The sequence below is a fragment of the Canis aureus genome, chromosome 13 (assembly GCF_053574225.1).
Source record: "Canis aureus isolate CA01 chromosome 13, VMU_Caureus_v.1.0, whole genome shotgun sequence".
Lineage (NCBI taxonomy): Eukaryota > Metazoa > Chordata > Mammalia > Carnivora > Canidae > Canis > Canis aureus.
In genome coordinates, this window is record NC_135623.1 from 54,918,485 (window position 1) to 54,939,353 (window position 20,869).

Sequence of the window (20,869 nt, forward strand, 5' to 3'; positions counted from 1 at the left end):
GACCGCCTGTCTCGGCTCCCGGTGGGCCGGGCCGATTCCCCGTCACCCGCAGGCTGGGACGCTGCCCTCCCCTGCCCTGCCCTGCCCTGCCGCGCGCCCCTTGGCCCTTGCGGGGGGTGGAGGGCCGGCGGGGCCCCGGGAACCGCGTAGACTGTCGGCAGCGCTGGGGGGGCCAGGCCGGGGCCGGGGCTAGTCGGTAGGAGGCGCGGACGTGGGACGGGAGCAGAGGCCGAGGCCGAGGCCGAGCTCCTGGCGGGACGCGTGGCGGCCCCGCCCCGGGGAGCTCAGCCCAGGGCGCGGAGTTGGCGGAGCGCTTCGGGTGGCAGAGCCATCCCAGGAGCCATCCCACCTCCCTGAGCCGGACGCGAAGGTCCACGCTCCGCCCCCGGGAGGACTCCGAAGGCCGGGGAGCCCCTCCCGACGTGCCAGAGCTGGGGGTGCTGAGCCTGGCTCCGGGGAAGCGGCCCCCAGGTGGTCAGGGCGCGGGCGCGGGCGGGCCGGGGGGCTCCCGCTGAGCAGTGCATCCAGCGGGGAGCCCGCGTGCAAAGCCTCGTCTCCAGCGGTTCCCGGGGGCGGGGGGGAGGGGGGGGAGCCGCGGGGAGGCACCGCCTCCCTCAACCGCTGGGCCGGGCCGGGCGGGCGCTCCGCACGCTGGAAGCCGCGCTGCGGGGTTGGGCACCTGGGTGGGGAGGATGAAGTCGGGCCTGGGGAATGTCTTTCAAATTGTCCAAGTTCAGGGCTGCAAAGCAGCCAGCTGCTTCCTGCCAGGTATGAGGAAATAACAGCCTGCACAGCACTGCCCACCCCCCCCCCCAAACTTTGGTTTTGGCAAGGAAAAATATTCCTGAACTTGAGACAGAAAAATAATTCACTTCATGTTTTTGGCTTATGACCGCCGAGGTCCCAGAATTCCTAAGAACATTCGCGCATCGCCTTCTTCCCTTGCTGGAGAGCCGGGCTGCCTCCAGGACAGCTTGCCTGAAGGCCAAAGCCCACTCGGCTTCCTTAGAAAAATGTGACGTCCCTTGGTTTGGGCAGTCTGCAGTTTTGGTTCATAGCACGGAGGGCTGGGAGTGATGTGTCAAGCTTGGGTTTTTAAAGTTTTTTTTTTTTTTTTTTTAAGATTTTATTTATTCATGAGAGACACAGAGATCTAGAGGCAGAGACACAGGTGGAGGGAGAAGCAGGCTCCATGCAGGGAGCGTGATGTGGGACTTGATCCCGGGACTCCAGGATCACGCCCTGAGCCAAAGGCAGATGCTCAACTGCTGAGCCACCCAGACATCCCCCTTTTTTTTTTAAAGGTAGTTTTTTTTTTTTTTTAATATTTTTTTAAAAAGATTTTATTTATTCATGGGGGGGGGGAGCTTGGGTTTTTAAATAGTGATGTTATGACTTTGGGGGACCCAAAAAGTGCACCATGGACTCAACTCTCCAAATCTATGTGGAAGAAAAATATAAAAGATATTTTCTTCATTTATCTTAGAGGAAATAAAAGAGACAAAAAAATTTAACAGGTATTTTTTGTATTTTGTTATTGATTTGCTATTTTATGGTCTTTTCCTTCCATTTCACAGTGTAGGAAATTTTTAAACTTGCTACAAAACTTTATACTACAAAAAAAAGGGGAGTAGTTAGGCTGGTTGCTCTCCTAGTCGAAGTAGAAAACTCTTTCCTCAACAGTGGGGCAGAAGTAGCCAAGCAGAGGCACCGGCTTATTTGCTGATACACATGGTTCATGAAGATTTTGAGATTTACATCACATCCTTCTTCTTGTTTCTGAACACACTTTGGCAGAATGTGAGGTCACGGGAGGATGTGACGCTGGGGGGCTGGCTGCTACTCTGTCCATAATGCACACCAGGAACTAGCTGAGCGTCTCCACCAAGCTCTGTGGTAGGCTCCTTTGTTCTGTGTGGCTCAGAAGGAATCTGTATCCTTGGTGTGCTGTGTTCTTTCACAGGGAGGGAGGGAGGGAGGGCAGTTTAGTGCAGTCGGAAGGTCCAAATCAGGCCCATGATTTGTATGGTCAGGAACTTTTGAAATCCCATCCAGCAAAAATTTGGTGGATACCTAGTGAAAATCTCTGCCCTAAAATCCCTGTCTTGATACATCTGTTGTATGTTATTTTAATTCAAATCTATTTGCTGAAAAGGGTGCAGAGTGGAAGTGCTGTCTGGCTGTATTTGGGATTCCTGGCCACCTGACAGCAAGGTGGGGGGCACCCCATGGCACCAGGTGTGTGCGGTCAGGCCCCCACCCTGGCCCTCGGGCTCTGCTCTGCCGTTGGAGGTGGTGGAAGAGGGCAGCCCCAGGTTCTAAGCTACCTCACATCCGACACGCAGCGGCTCAGGGCTCCAGTTCAGGTCGCTTTTTTTTTTTCTGCTTTGAATCTTCTTGTCCTGTATGCTGATGAGTTTAACTAAAGTGTGATGTTATTTCAGGGGGCAAAATTATTCCTTTTATTGAATTAATGTATTAGAATATTTATTTATGGATGTTTGGTGGGTTCTGGGGAGACAGATTCTCATCCGAGAGTGAATCATCCATCAGTTTGGATCAGCGTGCTGTCAAGTTTTCATGTCCTGCATTCACCAAGCCCGCGTGCTTCCTCCCAGAGATCCAGTGCTGTTTCTTAAATTACAGAGCCTCGAGGACTTGATTGGTGACATTTCAGTACGAATCAATACTATCAGGGAGGAAAATCTGAATTTCTTGAGGCAGCGCATTTTAAAACCAGCCGTAAATTACTGATGTAAACCGAACACACCACGCTTGCAACCAGGTCCACTTACTGGATGTGTCCGCCGCTCCTCCTATCTGTGTGGCTCATCCAGTTTCATCCCAAACCACCTCAGCTTTCACTTTTTTCCCCTAATTGGTTTAAATGTATTTGAAATATTTTTTTTTGAAAGTCATTAACATTGGTTTAAAATAAGTGAATGTTGAGTAAATCCTAGCAAATACAGTAAACAGATTCTGTCCTTAAGCCCCTGGTGTTGACACCAGCTATGTTTGTTTTATGAGTAAAGGAATACATACGTAACACATACGTAAGTAATACGTATTGCTTATCTTGTTAACTTTCCATAGTTGTAAGTTTTAAAACCAATAAAGGCATTGGAAGCACCAATTTTCGTCTTAGGCTCCAAGAAGAAGCTGCTTTATTCACTTTGCTTTAAGCTTATAAAAACGGGGTAATTGAAGTATCAAATGCTGGGCATAGGACTTAAGTATTCCTAATTTTCTTAGCATTTTCCCTAAAGTTTCCAAAGTACAATATCAGGGTAACAGCAGTGAGGATGTTTAATTAATCTGCCAGAAACTTGGGTATTTCTTTGATCTAAGATGTATGTTCTCACATTTGACTACTGTTTTTTCTTTCTTAACAGTTTGTAAAACAGTGGTGGATCTTAGCTCTAGGTATGGTGTTCTCTCATCAGTGTTAAGTCTTAATAAGAGGGAGCTGTCTGGCCAAAGGCAGCCCATGTTCCTGTTTTTAAGAGCGTCTCTTTGATCAGTTATTGTTCAAATTGTTTTATCGTTGTTTTAAATTAGAAGTGAAAAGATGTTTTGAAAAATTCAATTACAAGTGGCATTTTATTTTTCTGTCAAGTGTGTTGTTTCCTTCCAAATCTCTGCTTTTAGAGAAGAGCTGAATGTTGAAAAAATAGGGGGGAACCCGTTTAGGTAAGTTGCAGGAGAAACAGGCATGGAATGCTGGTTTCAACTCGAAATTCACAACTTACAAAGAATTTATTTATTCAATACAGACCTTTTCTCAAATATTTTTCACAGAATTCCACACAGCAATCTACTAGAAAAGTAGAATTATACAACACCAAAATAACATGTTTCTTAGTACAAATTGCTACTCAAAGGAAGGTGAAGATACTTAGTAACAAACAGCAGGTAAGGTGGGTGTTGCTTCCTACAGCATCTCGAAGCCTCTGCTCTTGGACTGGGTCGGGTGGGGGAAGGGAGCCTGGGCTACAGCTCTGCCTCAGTTACCCGGGCACAGTCAGACCTTAGGGGTGAGCTTTGGTACTTGCATTTACTTTAAAAGAAAAACAAAGGTTGTGAGCCCACGAGCCTTTCCATCATTTCATTTTGGTGTGCTATGAAGACAACATATCAGGAAAACGCTGTAAATAATAAACATTGTAAATACTTCACACTTGCTATAACATTAGATCCTTTATATTAACCACACAGTGAAATAAAAGAACTTCCCCAAACCATAATTTTCTAGGTCTAAAGCATGCTTGAAGAATAATATTGATAGAAATAATTCATTGAGATGTTTTAAAATTACATTTACCATAATTTAAACATTACCATTTAAATCCCAGAAATTTCAGTGCTGAAGCAGCACAATTGCTTGGAAAAATACAGGACCCAGAGTACAGCATAAAATTCCCTGTCCCAGTATTATAACCCATTTCCCTATTGTTAAAATCATGTATTTTTCAAGATTACAGATAAAGGGGAAGTGTTTTTTCATAATATAGCTAGAATAAGTGGGTTTACTTGCTCCACTGTATGTTTCCATAATTGGTGAAAATAGACTTCTCATTATGACTAAAAATATAGATTTTTTTTAAACTACAGAACCCAGCAGCCAATTTTCTGCTTTGCTGTTCTCCCCAAAAAAGTCAAGCAAAGTCTACAAAAATAGCAATTAACTTTAAAAAATATTTTGCTTCTTAGAGCAAATTTAAGTTACATTCAGATGTGATAGCTATTTCTAAGAGAAAGATGCTCCCAATTACTTCCCCTGCCTAGGCCGGGGGTGAGGCTGATGTGCAGCTGTCACCTTCAGTAGCGGGTTTGGTATTCATGATGCCACCGGTTGAAGTCATTATAAAACAGAACGATGCTTCCTGAGGCCATGCCAGAAATGATGCACCTGGGAGAAGCAGAGAGAATGAGGGGTTTACAAACCTGTTTATTTCCTAGGGATCAATCTGTTCTAAAGAAAGAACTGCCTTCTCCAAATCTACAAGGTAAATATAGAAGTTGACAGTCAAAGCTAGCAATTTTTGAGGACTACAGTATGCTTTTTGATAATTAAAGTATGCCACTGAGTGAGCTGAGAATGCCACTGGCAGTACCCTCTCCCTGTGTCTCTCATGAATAAATAAATAAAATCTTTAAACAAAACCTCAATCAGTAACCTAATTCTACACCTTGAGGAAGTAGAAAAAGAGCAAACTAAACCCCAAAGCAAACAGAAGGAAAGATATAATAGAGTGTATATAAAATAGAAGAGAGGAGAAAAATCAAGAGAACCAAAAAAGCTGGTTCTTTGAAAAGGTTAACAAAATTGACACACTTTTTAGCTAGATTTACTAAGAAAAAAGAAAACACTCAAACTAAAATTATAGAGCTGTTACTATCAATTTTACAGAAATAAGAGGATTATAAGGCAACACTAGGAACAATTCTATGCCAACAGATCAAATGGAAAATTCTTGAAAAAAAAAGATCTTAAGAGTTACACACTCTATGGACTGAGCCAGCCAGGAGCCCTTGAAATGGAAAAATTCTTAAAAGCACACATTATACCTCTAAATCATGAAAAAACAGAAAATGTGAATAGGCTTATAACTACTAGGACTGAATCAATAATCAAAAACCTCCCAATAAAATGAGGCCCTGGACTAAATGGCTTCAGTGGTGACTTCTACTTAAGGAAGGATTAACACCAACTCTTTCTAAGTCATTCAATGAGGCCAGCATTATCCTGACCCCAAAGTCAGAGAAAGACACTACAAGAAATGGAAATTACAGACCAAATTCCCTTATGAATACTGATATAATAGTTTTGAACACATACTAGCAAATCTAATTCAGCCAAAGATTAAAAGGATTATACACATGACCAAGATGGGTTTATTCTTGGAGTGCAAGGATGGTTCAACATACAGAAAAATCAATGTAATCTACCACATTAACAGAACTGACAAAAACCTACCAATTGATGAAAAAGAGGCATCTCACAAAATTCAACATGGTTTTATGATTGATAATACTCAAACTAGCTAATATCATACTCAATGGTTGTCTTCTATTATCAGAAACAAGACAAAAATAATTTTACCAGTTTAATATGGTACTGGGAGTCCTAGCCAGAGCAATTAGGCAAGACAAAGAAACAACATCCAAATTGGAAAGAAAGAAGTAAAATTATTTCTATTACCCATGACATGATCTTGTATGTAGGAAATCCTCAAGATTCCACAAAAAACTATTAGAATTAATGAATTCAACAAACTTGCATGATATAAAGTCAACATACAAATAAGCTGTTTCTGTACATGAACAATGAAAAAAATCTGAAAAGGAAATTAAGAACAATTCCATCCACAAAAGCAACAAAATAAATATAATAATAATAAATTTAACCAAGGAGGCAAAAGACTTGTGTATTATAAACTACAAAATGTTGCTGAAAGAGATTAAAGAAAACATAAATGGATGGAAAGAAACCCGTGTTCATGGACTGACAGATTTAATATTGCTAAAACGACAATACTAGCCAAAGCAATCAACAGATTTCAATCCAATCCCTATGAAAATCCCTTGTTTTTCTTCACAAAAATAGAAAAACCCATTTTAAGATTCATAATGGATTCTCAAGGAACCCCAAATAGCCAAAACAATCTTGAAAAAAAAATCAGATGTAGATGTCTTATACCTTATGATTTCAAAACTTCCCACAAAGTTGTAGTACTCAAAACAATTTGGTAGTGGCATATGGACCAACAGAATAGAGAACCCAGAAATAAACTCACATATATGGTCAAGTGATTTTTAGTAAGGGTGAGAAGACCATCTAGTCGGAAAAGGATGGTCTTTTCAACAACTGGCATTGGGAAAACTGATACACACGTGCAAAAGAAAAAACTGGACCCTTTCCTATCATATATAGACATTAACTCAAAGTGGATCAAAAACTAAACATAAGTGTTATAACTATAAAACTCATAGGGGGAAAAGCTTCATGACATTCGATTTTGCAATGATTTCTTGGATATAGTGGAAGCATTCACAACAACGGTAAAAAAGACCATTAAAATTGGACACTATTAGGAGTGCAAAGTCAGCACTAGTAGTCAATAGGGAAATGCAAATCAAAACCACAGTAAAAGACTATTTCACACGCATTAGGATAGATACTATTTTTTTTAAAAAAAAAACACAATCCAAGCATAACAGGTGTTGGTGAGGATGTGCAGAAATCCGAACCCTTGTGCACTGCTGGTGGGGATATAAAATGGCGCAGCCACTGTGGAGAACAGTTTGGTAGTTCCTCAAAAAGTTAAACCTAGAATTATCCAATGACTCAACCATTCCACTCCTGGCTATCTACCCCAAATAAGTGAAAACAGGAATCTAAACAGGTGTTTGTATGCAAATGTTCATAGCAACATTATTCACAATAGCCAAAAGGTGAAAACAACCAAAATGTCAACAGATGAACTGGTATACAAAGTGGCATGTTGTACTATTCAGCCTCAAGTAGGAATGGGTTTGACACATGCTACGACAGGGCAAATATTGTATGATTCCACTTATACGAAGTACATAGAAGAAACAAAATCATAAAGACAGACACCGGAACTGATGTGAACTGAATAGAGGTTTAGGAGGGAAAATGTGAAGTGTGTTTAATGAGTACAGAACTTCTCTTTGGGATGATGAAAAACTTTATTTAAAAAAAAAATTCTGGGGCAGCCCCGGTGGCTCAGCGGTTTAGCACCGCCTTCAGCCCAGGGTGTGATCCTGGAGACCTGGGATCGAGTCCCACATCAGGCTCCCTGCATGGAGCCTGCTTCTCCCTCTGCCTGTGTCTCTGCTTCTCTCTCTCCTCTCTGTGTATTCTCATGAATAAATAAATAAAATCTTAAAAAAAAAATCTGGAGATCGGCAGTAGTGATCTTGTACAACAGTGAATGTACATCATGTCACTGAATTGTACACCAAAAAAATGATGGTAAAGTTTACGTATTTGTTAGCATGATAAATTAGAAACTAAAAGCAGCAACTGTATATTAAGAAATGAGATGCCGAAGACAATCTACCTAAAATTTACCACTTGGAAGTTTTTAGGAAATAAGGCAAATCCTTCCATAGAACCCTCATGGACAGAGATACAGGCATTTTATATTAAACATGTTTAGAGCTCTTAAATTTTATTTTAAAGTAGTCTAAGAAAAAGCTTTATGGCAATATAATTACAGCCCTTGTTACTTCTGCCTGTTGCTGGAGAATTCAGCTTTTGTCCAAGAGCGGCTATGCCATCAAAAAGAAAAACACCCTTTAAGAAGAAACAACTCCAATATTCACTGGCTATTTTGATTGCCCAGGTGATCCCCACAACCCAGTCTATCCATCAGTCCCTTTAAATAAATTCCCTCCCGTTTTTAACATCACCATCAGTAGACCATGACTTGTGTGTTACCTCTGGTCGTAAGACAGGGCCATGGCCCGGATTCCAGCATCGCAGCCCGGGTAGGCAAAGAGGTGCTTGAGGTCAGACACCTGCCAGACCATGAGCACGCCGCTGTCCCCTCCTGTGAGCAGGTACTGCCCATCTCGGCTCAGCTGGATGGCCTGTAAGACAGACACAGCAGTGATCAGCAGAGGGTGGCCCTAGGACAGCACTGGCTCCCGCTCCACGCCCCTCCACCGTGCAGCGCTGTGGTGCAGAGGGGGAGTGTGTGCAGGTGCTCTGGAGGAGTTTTTAGGAAATCAGGAGTTACAGGAAACTTATGCCCTTTCTCAAAAATCAAATGGATAAAGTTAGGCAGTGTTTGAGGTTTTCTTTTTCTTTTTTTTTTTTTTTTTTTAATTTTTGCTTTTTAAAGATGAGGTGGCAAAGTCTTCCAGTTCTGTGAGTATTATCTAAATGGGTGTGTGCTGGGGACTGGGGCCCACACTCTGGAATGAGAAGCCTCCTGGCATCTCTAGTTGTACTGTGGGGGTGCAAGGCCCATTTTGTACCAAGGATGTGCTAGCTGCCCACACATCCCCAATAAAACCACCGCTGCCTTTGGGGCTGTGGCCCCCGTGAGAGAAGGCCCACATGCTTTGTGCCTTTACTAGGCCTGCTGGACTTTTACAGCAGTTAGGGTACAGCTTGATAGGTAGAGAACCACCTTCCAGGGTAATTAAACCCCAGCTGAAGCATGGTCTTCCTGCCCCTGGACCGACAGCTTCCTGCTGGTACTGAATGGGAAGTACAGACATGGAATTTGTTCTTCAGTCCCGTAAATGGGGCCAAATGCAGACGACTGATTTTTTATGTGACTTTTTACATGTTTTAATGGTTGGAAAAAAATAATATGCCATGACATGTGAAAATTACATGAATTCCAAATTTCAGTGCCTGTAAATAAGGGTTACTGGAACATAACCACACCCATTCGTTTATGGCCACTCTCAAAAGTGACAACAGAATACGGAGCCTGCAAAGTCAGTCTAAAATACTTTTTATCCTTTTCTAGAGAAAGCGTAAACACCTGTAATCCTATGTCTACTTGGACAGTGAATATGGGAAGACACTGTGCTAACAAGCTGGAAAGAAAAAAAAAATCTAACTTCTGAAAATATATTTACACTGTTCTGCACTTTTAGCATAGTTGCCCTAAGTCTGTAAGCTAGCCCTTTGACAAAATTTCTAAAAAAGAATCATAGAAAACCAAAGACTGTTTCACAGCCCTTCTATTCACATTTACATAGATGCCAACTTTTACTGGTCTCTTAAGTGTAGCTTATCCTCAATATAAAAATACATCTAAGAAATAAAAACCCATGTACGGAAGATAGTTACATGTAAGAAGTATTTTCTAAATCTTAATACAAGTAGTAAGGTTTTTCAATATAAGTAAAAATCAATATTCTTTTCCCCCCATTCACTTCACAGATGGTGATCTCTAAGGGATACCATGGAACCGCGGTACACACCAGGGCAAACTATTATTTGCTCTGCTTACAAAATTCAGCTAATGAAAATCCATTAACCTTATGATTGTGGTTCACTTGAGTTTTATACTTGAGGCTGGATATGTGCTATATTAAAACATAAATTAAAACTATTAATCTTTAACTCTTTGTTCTAATAAAGAATCTCTAATCCTAGTTCTGTCTGGAGTGAAATAAAGCCTGGATTTTTAGGATTATGCATTTATCGGCATCCAAAACATTTTAATAAGCCAGGTGCCTGCCAAAGTGAAAAAGTATTTTGTTGGCCTTTCTCATGAGGAACCTGTCAGGTTCCCCTGGAGTAAGAGCCAAGGTAACATTTACAGAGGGGACCAGGTCTTCTACCCAAACCGGCACTCACAGGGTTCTTAACTCTAGCCCACATCCTCAGTATCCAGGTTGGGTTGAGACTAGAGATTTTAAGAGGGCCCCAGGGACATGGAAATGCCCTCCTCTGAAATCCCGAGTGCCTCGGCCAATGCCCCAGCTGCACTGGTTTCTATGGCCACAGCAGTCTGCTGGGCATGATCACGGCCTAAAACACAGCTTTCCCAGAAAAAGAAAATAAATGAGTTCCTATGGGTGAAATGGTGGTTATCCTTTGTTTAGGATAAAACAACTTTGCTGCTCTGTACAGGCTGCCCACTTAATTTAAGTTACTCATTAAGACATCTAAACACTGCCTAGTTGATGTGCTATGATACGTTAACCAAATGCCACTGAACAATCTGGCATCTAAATAAAAACAGGTGGGAAGCCTTGATTAGTGCAGAGGTTCCCCAGGCTGCCTGCCTGCAGGGTTCTGGGTATTTCAAAGAAAGTTAATTTCTGGTCTGAGCTGATGACTAATTTGTTTCCACGGTCTCCTTTCCTTACACAGGCTCAGGCTGCACGACGGAACTGGAGATTTTTGCTCTGTGATGTCTCTTATTCTTCCTCCCCCTTCCTTTCCTCCCCCATCCTGCTCCGCTCTCCCCCTCCCCCTGGGCAGTTAGCTGTGAAAGTGTCAGTCTCTGGAGCCACAGGCAGGTAGTGCTCATTTTAGGCAAGCTTGTTTTAATCACACAGTTGCCACTTGCAAGTTAGTATGATAAAGTGCAGGAGTGCTGGGAAAAAGGCAACGGATTGTTTAAGCCTAAAATCCAGTGGGAAATATTAAAGGGGGGAAAAAAAAAACAATGGCTATAGGGCAGAGAGGAAAAGCATGTGTGTATGAACAGTCTGCAGAAAGCCTCCTTACCATCGCCTCAAGGAACTTCCCAGAGCCTTCGGTACTAACTGAAATGCCACAGATATTGTTTTAGCCAGCAAGGGATTTCAAATTATTTTACAGATTTATTAGTGTTGCTGACAATATAATCGTAACTCAAAGTGACAGATTATCAACATTATTACTGTAAAGAAAAGAAGAAAGGAAAATCCTCTGATGTGTACTTGGTTTAAATGAAGTATTATGGGAAGGAAGGGAAAAATAAAAGTATAAGTGCACGCTTTTGTGGTAGAGGCAGTCAAAATACAATGAAGAAAACTCACAGAGCAAAATGGAGACGACAATGAATTAAGAAATCAATGCTAAGATACAGAAGGACCAAGTGCCTTTCACTTCATCATCTATACTTAGGGTTGTTGTTTCTTAATACTTCCTTGCCCCAGCTATTTGTTTACTTGAAAGCAGCGCGGGGGTATCAGGCTACATCTGGGAAACTGGGAGAATTTATGTCATCTTAGCTGCCCCAGGTTAGGAAGAACAACGAATATAATGTCCAGAGCTAGCTTCAAGCCACATTCGGAGGGCAGAGGCCTCTATGATCCTCTTCGTACCTCCAACATGTCCACACAGTTCACATGTACCTCCAACCTTATTCTGGAAAATGATAGGAGCACCACAGCTTCATTTTATCTTAACCTGCCCCAGAGGCCTGGGAGTGAGGAAAGAAGGGCCTTGAAAAAACAGCCTCTCCAAAGAGCAGTCCTTATTGTGTTTTTCAATCTCTAATACTTTTGGAGTCATGTCCTGAAAGTGAAGCAAGAGTCCAGAAGGTGGGCAGCCCGGGTGGCTCAGCGGTTTAGCGCCGCCTTCAGCCCAGGGCCTGATCCTGGAGACCTGGGTTCAAGTCCCACTTCGGGCTCCCTGCATGGAGCCTGCTTCTCCCTCTGCCTGTGTCTCTGCCTCTCTCTCTCTCTCTCTCTCTGCCTCTCATGAATAAATAAAATCTTAAAAAAAAAAAAATAAAAAGAGTCCAGAAGGTCCACTAGCATTACCACTCCTTGTTTATCAAAAGGGAAAAAATGCCCAATTCACATAATTGGAAGTCCAACTCCCCTGACTTGGTAAGTGTTGGTCTTGTTATTCAAGAAGTCTGAAATGAGATACTAATCCTGAATAGTCATAATCCCTACCACTCCCACCAGCAACCTATTCAAGTGTGAACAGGAGCCAGTTTTACGTATAGTCTATTGTGCTATTTTAGCTCTGATACTCAGAAAACACAGATTAAAAAAAAAAAAAAAAAAAGCTGAACAACTGAAAGCCACCCAGGTTGGCTTCACAGGGCCTCAGGGAAACCTGCTGAAGGTTTTCAGCCCTGGCTTCGCTGAGCGCTGTCACGTACAGAGTGCTCTGGCTCAGCCGGGACGCGTGATCTGTGAAATGCACACGCCTTGTCCAAGTGCCACTTGATGACTTTCTTCTGGCGTGGAAAGGCCCTCCATGACCAAAAAAGTGAAGCCTCTTCCTCCTCACTCGCCACACTGAGAGGTCAAGGTCTAGGATGGAGAAAAGTCTGCAGCGTACTCACCCTTATGTTATCATCTGTTTCCATAGTGGCCTGGAGTTTCCCATTCACACTGAATGTACAGAAGCAGCCATTTTCATAGAATATGACACAATGACCCTCTCTTGAAGCCTGAATGAGTTTTGGTCTCAGGCAGTTTTCAGGACCCTCCAAAGTCCTTAACAAGTCTCCATTCATGGAATGTATGAGACAAGGCCCTTCTGAGAAAAGAGAAACAAGAGACAAAACTTTTTTAATGGTGACAAATGTGAAATGAATCTTGAGCACAAATCAAACAGGCTCAAACAGTTGAAGCTAAACATTTTCTCTCTTATATATGTTATTTTACAAACTGTCCTCTGTGTGCTGGCCAGATCTCACCTTCTACTTGGGAAAGGAGAAAGCCGGGTCACATACATTCAGGTTCACTTCTCCTCAAGAGCCAGGGAGCTACTTTATGAAATTCATTATGCCAAGAGATAACAGAAACAGGACTCATTCAGAATGGAACAGGACAAATTTCAAATCCTAGAGGAGCTTCCAGGAAGGCCGGGCCACAGTTAAACACAGGCTGCTGTCAAGCTCACCGTGAAGCTCTGCCACACGTCACAGGGGCCCAACAGCAGTGGCTGTGCTGTGGGCTGGTGTGGGGAGAGCTCAGGAGGGCAGCTTTGCGAGCCCCGAGCCTTCTTCCCTCCCACTGCTCACTAACCCCACCCCCGGAATAAATTCACCCAGAGATCCTTCTGCAAATGAGTACACTTGCCTGCTGCCCCCAAAGCGAGTAGCACCCACCAGGCTGAGCTGCCCGAGGAGGATGGGAGCTACTGATCAGTACACGCATATCCAAGCATTTTCGTTGTTACTGAATGCCTGCTACATGTAAAGAAGGAGTAGGTAACCAAAACCACCTGTGTGATGAGTAAGTTCTAAGACATGTCTGAGTCAGACAAGAGGGGTAAAGCATAGAAGGCCTGCTGATCTCCAAGCTGAATTCCTCAGGCCTACGGGGACTCGTGACCTGACCCCACAAGACTACTAAGAGCATATGCCCTTTTAAAGAAAAAAGCAGAAAACCTGCTTTTTTCTTGACCACTCAGGGAGTATCTAAGTTTTCCCAACATAAATCCATACCCCCAGCCTCTGCGTCGCTTAGTGCCAGCATGCATGGATATCCACTGTCTTTATCACCTTTAAATGACATCAGTTCCTCAACACAGTTCAAACTTCAAGTTTCACAGATATTGCACAAAGTTCACATTTTGTGACTAGCTCTTCAGTCCACAGACAACTGTGCAAATAACAGGTGTGCATCCTGAGTGACCGACACATCATCTCCTTCAGAGTCTGTCAGTGAGTGGTCACTGACGGTCTGTTACTCAGTTCATGCACACAGAGCAAACTGTAAGGTTGTGGTGCTTCCTCAGGGAGAAACCCATGTGACATTTTACAAAAACGGATCCTCAAGAGACTACTGGCCAAAAGATGAACTCTCAGTAAGGAAATGAAAAGTGATAAAGCCGTGAGGGAACTTTGTACTGAATATAAATGGGGTTACAGGAGAAAGAACAGATTCTGGAAATGCTGACATTGCTCAGAGACTGGAGATCAGTGAAGGTGAACTTACTGACACAGATTAGAAAAGGGGTTGAACAAAAATGATGATGTCCCAGAAGAAGTGATGCCAACAAGAACCTTCACTTTTTAAAGGACCCAGGGGAATATTTCATACTGTTGAATGCACAGCAGATAAAATGTTGGAACCTGACCAAAACTTAGGAGCATGACAACTGGTCAAGGCACAAAAATATTCTCACTCTTTATCATACGTTATACAAACAGAAGCAGGCAAGCACTGTTCAAGTACTCTGGGTATGTCCCCACAAGGAAAACACTTTAATTTTCAGTGTTCCTAATATTTTAAATTATATTGTTCTATGTAAATGTGAGTTTTACTGTTTTTTTTTATGCCCGTGTGTGTGTGTGTGGGTATATAACTGTAAGAAAATTTTTAATGTATTGACAAAAGATTTTAAAAGCCATGAAACAACCATAAATTTTCCCATTCATTGTTAAGATTAGTCTACATGGTTTCAGCTTGCATGGTCATTTTTATGGTCCTGCACTGCCACTCAAAGCAAGGATGACTTTTAATATGATACGTTCATTTTATATGTCTAATTTTTTAAATTAAGGTTTTATTTTTAATCTCTATACCCAGCGTGGGGCTCAAACTTACAACCCTAGGATCCCAAGTCACACGCTCCATTGACTGAGCCAGCCAGGTGCCCCTTTGTCTAGTGTGGAACCTATACAGGCTAAGAACTTATATTTGCTCCAGATATATGAAATTACTGGGTATAAGAAGGAAAAAAATCTAGTAGGTATAGAATTTTTGTGAACATTGTTTCACTGCTTTGACCAACTAAATTTTTAAACACAATCCTTTGAATATTTAATGTCTTGTTAGCTAGACTAAGTATTATAGTTCGAGACACAGATAAGGTGAGTCAAATACTCAATGCATCCCTATCAGATAACCTTCAAAGACCCAGGATTACAGTATTTTTTTGTGTGTTCAGACTCAGCCCAGGGAGGAGACAGAGAGATGGATAAACTATTGCAGTGGAATAAGCAATGAATTAGAAACAGCTCTGTTCCAGGTCAGATCCTGATTTGTTGCGTGTGCTCTTTGAAAGCTTGCTTAGTATCTTTGGCCTGAATATATGATGATGGTGCAAGGGCAAACATCCAGGAAACCAGCTTAAGTTTCTTTCCACTCCATTCTCAATGCCATCCTGGCTCTTGCCTGGTTCTGAGATTTGGAAGTTAAAAGAGACCAGGTCGAGTTTCCATCCAGGTGTGAGATGAAACCTAGCCCAGAGTCCAGAAGAATAAACAGACAGACAAAGATGTTCCTTGTTCCTGCCTCCCTCTTTAGAGCAATGCAGTGAAACACAATTTTCTGCAATGATGTTGATGTTCTGTATTTATCCTGTTCAGTACAGTAGCCATGTGAATAGTGAACACCTGCAAAGTGGCTAGTACCACCAAGGAACTGAATTTTAAATTTTATGTAGTTAACTTACATGTTTTAGTTAATTTATTAAACAGTCCAACATGGCCAATAGCTACTATAATGGACAGTATACTTAGAGAAAAAAGTACCAAATCTATCTTTGGCAATTTGTTCTGGAAGACACCAAAAAATGCATACATTTTATGAAGGTACCACAGATTTACCTTTGGAACCGCTTAACACCAGGCCTAGCTCAGCGCAGACGGCAGCACAAGTGATCTCATAGTCGTGGCCTGTCAAGATGGCCCGAGGAGTGGTGGTCTCACCTTTAGGAAGGAACAGATTAGAAACAAATCAATTCAAGTTCATGCAGGGGGATTATCTCTCTCAGCTCCCTCTACTTAGATTAAATAACTAACAACTTGTTCCTAATCCCTATAATGCCTGAATCTTTAATTCATAGTTTGGAAATCTGTCTAGAAATCCTATTTTAGAACTAGATCCAAACTGTATGCTAGAGTATGAAGACCAGTTGCCAAATTTCAAATCCTTACATGATTATCAAGCAACAGTGGTTGAAAACAGAGTAAAATAAGACAAAAATCTGCCTTGTAGAATGCCTCAGATACTTCCCAAATATTAATATAAGCCACTCAATTAGATGATTTATAGATGGATGATTATAAAAGTAGTGACTCTAGGTTGATTCATATTTCAAGGAAGGCAGCCCCCCTCTTCCATGGGCCACTGAGATCCCTATTGTAGTGATGAAAGTCTGAACTAGGACACAGTATCTCAAAGTAGCCCCTCTCTTCAGTGCCTATTTACTAGTCTTAAGTATTTTCCTGATATATAAACCTCACAGAGTGTATTTCTCTGTGGTTCAAAGAATAGAGGGGAAATAAATTCTTACACGTAGTTCTGATTGTGACTGAAAACTAGAGGAGGAAAGTGAGGAAAGGCTAACAGAGAATGAGTATCCAGACAATGGAAGATGTTTCCAGACATTTTCACAAGTAGAAGTCATCCTGCATTTCAGTCCCAAAATAAAAAGAGAAAAAACTGGCTGGTTAATAAGGAACCCACACCACCAACAGGCCCAGCTCAGATAAGAAGACAGTAATGGGCTTCATTTGTGGCTTGATTCATGCCAAGTGGCAAGGATAAGCCGAATTCCATATTTAGCCTAAGGAATACTATTTTCAGACCACACTAGCCCTCCACTTTTATAGTCTCTAAAAACAAAGACACAGAAAGCCCTTATAAATGGGACTGGAGAACAGTGTTCCATTAGCATGCTTAGATTTCCTTGATTTGAATTGGTTTCACAGGAATATTGATAAATTATACTGTATAATCCAAAAGGGGCAAATGTGCCCAGAAAATGCTCTCTAGCACCAGCTGTGGAACTCAGTAGAAAAGAGCAACTTGTTATCCTATCAGGTAGGTTAGAGAAAATCTCCCAGAAACCTACCGTCCTTGGAAAGGCAAATACTGGCTGTTGAAAAATTAAACTAGGCTCCAGAGCAGTGTTTTTTCTGATGGGTCAGTAGATTCTCTGAAATTTCATGCAAAATATATGTACATGCCTGTTTTTCTGGGAGGATAGTGAGGGGAAGAAGGAAAATAAATAGTTTTTACTGAATGCACAAGATCCGTGACCAAAAACAGGGGAGGGCCTCTCCGATGGAGACAGAGGCCACACCAGCTGGAGCCTACAATTACTTCATGTCTAGCTATTACAAAGAATTATCACAATGCATTTACTGTGGCACATGATGCATAGCTGTGTCCCTACAGAATCCTTCATGACTTTTGGTGACTCTAAGTATTTCTGCATGAGATTTAAGTAGAGGAGCATCAGAGCAAACTTTGCACCACACTGGTTGTGCCACATGCAGTGAGACACTGGGACTGGCCTACATACTTAGTGACAGAGGGAGACGTCAGATGACACATTAAAGACAAGGGGTTAAGTGGAACAAGGGGCTTGGTGTCTTTTGATTCAAAGATTTTAAACTTTGTGGGAAACCCACCTTAATTAAAAAACTCACTTGACAGTTTGCTAACCAGAAAGAATTTAAGAACTATGGTTTTTTCCTTAAAAAGCACACCAATTGGGGAATTTTTAAAGAAAAGAAGCAAATAATGTAAGCCAACCTGAACTACTTAACTTTCTGTTAGAGATAGGCTTTGCCACAAAAAGTAGAAATAAGTATGTTTTAAAAAGTTACCTAGAGTTAGGTAACCATGATTCACGGTTTTCCCCATTCCCAAGACACTACATTCTACAAAATACTATGTTATTTTTTAAATTAATGTTTAAATACATGTATTGGCCACTTTTTAAAATCAAGAATTAAAATCATTAAGATCTAAAGGATACATTTTCAATGTGATTATTCCTTGTTTGTTTTCCTAAGTTACCATTTTATTGGGGAGGGGGGCTTGTGTTTTTACTTGAGTTGTCTTGGAATTCCTTGGTGGGAAATATAAGTGTGAAGGAAAACTGATGGCAACTGAAAGCAATCTAAAGTGTTGTCACTTAAGCATGTCAGTGCTAACTTTTTGTTTTCTAGATCTAAAAATTTTTTTCCCAGGGAATAGGAAAGAAGTAAAAAAAAAAAAATTTGCTAATTATATTTCTTTAGCATAAGAGTCGAAATACTGAGAATTTTCTAGGACTGTAGAGTTTAGGAAGCCTCATGATAAGCCCCACAAAGTGGGTTAAGGTAAAAGCATTCTTTTTTGTAAACTCCTAATTAACATTTTTTTGTAAGTAAGCTTTACTTATGAAATATGAATTCCCAGTGATCCACACTATACCAATCATTTCTCCCTCCACAAGTCAGAAGACATACACATACTGAAAAATATTTTTCTTTTCCTAGGGCCTGATCTCTAAATAAAGAATTGTTCAGTGCTAGGACTTTGGCTTCAAAGTTTGGCAAAATGTTCTCTAACCCAGGAAGCAGGTTAGACAGCTCAGGAAATATAGAAGGAAAAAAAAGGAAAGGAAAAGAAAAACAACAAATTAAAAACATAAGGGTAAACTTATGACCACTGGGTTGTTCTCAGGTAACTGGTTTCACAAACACTCACTGGATTTCCACTAAGACTACATGCTATTTAACATTCCCTCCCCTCTAGAAATGCACATTGATAGCCTCTAAAAATCCACGGACAATATAGGGAAGGATATGAAATCCTCTTAAAGAAAGCTGTTTCCATTCTTATCTAAAGACTGAACTGTGTATTCCCTTTACTATCTGTTATGTGGATTGAGTATGCTTTACATTTTCTCATCAAAAAAATCTGTTCACAGTAAATACTTGGAGTTTTGTAAGTTCTAATAAACCAAATGTTTTAAATATTAAAATTTCACTACAGCAAATAGAATTATATGATAGGGGATTTAAATCCAACAAGTCAAAACTGTTTAAATTCCACAGATATTTTGGGGACCACTTAGAATAAAATTACTAAGGGTAGAGGGGAAAGTCAGAGGCAGAACACAGGCTATATATGTGGCTCACAGAATGTATTTATTTCTCTGTAGTTACACATAATCCTGGATCACAGAGCACAGCAGTAACCTCCTACAGAAAGGAAAGGAAAAGCTGCTCTGTACCTGTGTATATTTGTCTTTAAAGTCCAGAAACAAAATCTAGGAACCATGTAACTCACTGCCATTGTAGCACTCACATCCCAACCTCATGCCAGCCCTGAGAGTTAATACTTGGGGAGGTTGGCAGGGGAGATCAGCTCAAATAAAACAATACTGGCCATACATTACTTTTTCAAAGGCCCCAAAGCTATCATCTTTTTCACTGAAGTCCTTAAAACGAATAAAGAACAGGAAAAAAAAAGTACTCTGAAAAATATCAGGTTAATTCTTTGATAAAAATGTGCAGGAGTTAATGGATACAAGAAGTCGTTACTTTTGCTTTCTGAGATAGTAGGATCTACCAATAGCTAGATCATAAAGCAGAACAGATTCCTTTAAGAACCTTTTAAAGTCTTACTGCTTGAAAAATTGTCATGGCTTTCAATAAAGCTGGGAGAAAAATTTATCTTGTTGCTAGTTTAAGGGGCTACACTTCAAACTCCTCTTAAAGAAAAATAAAAAGAGAAAGAGGATAGACTTCTTGGACTGCTTTGAAAAGCTTGAGCAATTACTTCAAAGGAAAGGGTGTCTTTGTCCGGAGAGCAGGTTTATGACTACTGATGCAAATCCTAACCAAAGACTGAAAAGGATACTCAGTGCATCTTTATGGATGGCCTTAAAGGAAGATGAACAAGTCAAAGGAGATTAAAGACAGTCCAAATCCTGCCAAGAATACCAGGACACACCAGTTTTTAGAGATGTGCTTTTCACAGTACATGATACTGGAAATATCAGTTCTAATTTACAGACACTGTTCTAACAACCCAACTTGCATTTAAGCAGCATAAGATCTCCATAATTCCCATTTAGCATTTATATTGGATCTATATTTTAAAATATTAGGTGACATGTTTTACACCATTAGGCAAAATAACAAATGTTTTTATTAAATGTGTTTCTTTTGGTGCCCTCATAACTAAGTATATTTCTCCATCAAGTGGACCCTGAAACACTTACAGTTATACCTCAAAGAAGAGAAAATAGTAATTTCTCTAGCACCCTGTTCATAAATATTCAATGAGAAAAATATTTCAAAAGATAAGCCTCCATTAAAACAAGAGGGATTAATAATCCAGGTAAAAACAGAGCAGACATGTTTTTCTGGCAAACTTTTGACTTACATTTTTAAAAATAAATAAAGTTCTTGGTATTTTTGGCATCATTTCCTCAGTCCTATGAAAATTAAATTGCTTTAAAATGTACTGTGAAGTTCTCCGTAGCAGTTTAAATATATTATTAGCAGAGAATCCCCCTTCATTCATTCCTCATTTTTTAAATACCATTTATCATGAAACAAAGTTTGGTTTAACATTTCTCTATTCCTACTTCTGTAGAAATGATATTAGTTCTTTCAATTAATACTTGTTTAAATGACTCCTGGGCCAAGAGTTAGCATTTCCTGATTGCTTTCTCATTCAC

The 20,869-nt window shown here is 40.8% G+C and overlaps 2 protein-coding genes across 13 annotated transcripts in view; one reads left to right on the forward strand and one right to left on the reverse strand.

Annotated features, from left to right (window-relative positions):
* The window catches only part of DCLK2 (doublecortin like kinase 2), a 245,858-nt gene that overhangs the window by 150,529 nt on the left and 74,460 nt on the right, over positions 1-20,869 (forward strand). The gene's annotated exons all lie outside the window — the stretch shown is intronic.
* Positions 3,725-20,869, reverse strand: part of LRBA (LPS responsive beige-like anchor protein) — a 721,151-nt gene continuing 704,006 nt past the window's right edge. For 10 of the 11 annotated variants that reach the window (XM_077846317.1, XM_077846318.1, XM_077846323.1 and 7 more), the window contains 4 exons: positions 16,008-16,109; positions 12,789-12,985; positions 8,468-8,619; positions 3,725-4,909 (listed from right to left, as the gene is read on the reverse strand). In XM_077846317.1, the coding sequence (XP_077702443.1) occupies positions 4,819-4,909; positions 8,468-8,619; positions 12,789-12,985; positions 16,008-16,109 (542 nt within the window). In that variant the 3' untranslated portion in view covers positions 3,725-4,818. The remainder of the gene's footprint in view (positions 4,910-8,467; positions 8,620-12,788; positions 12,986-16,007; positions 16,110-20,869) is intronic. The other variant, XM_077846320.1, reaches the window with a different exon arrangement.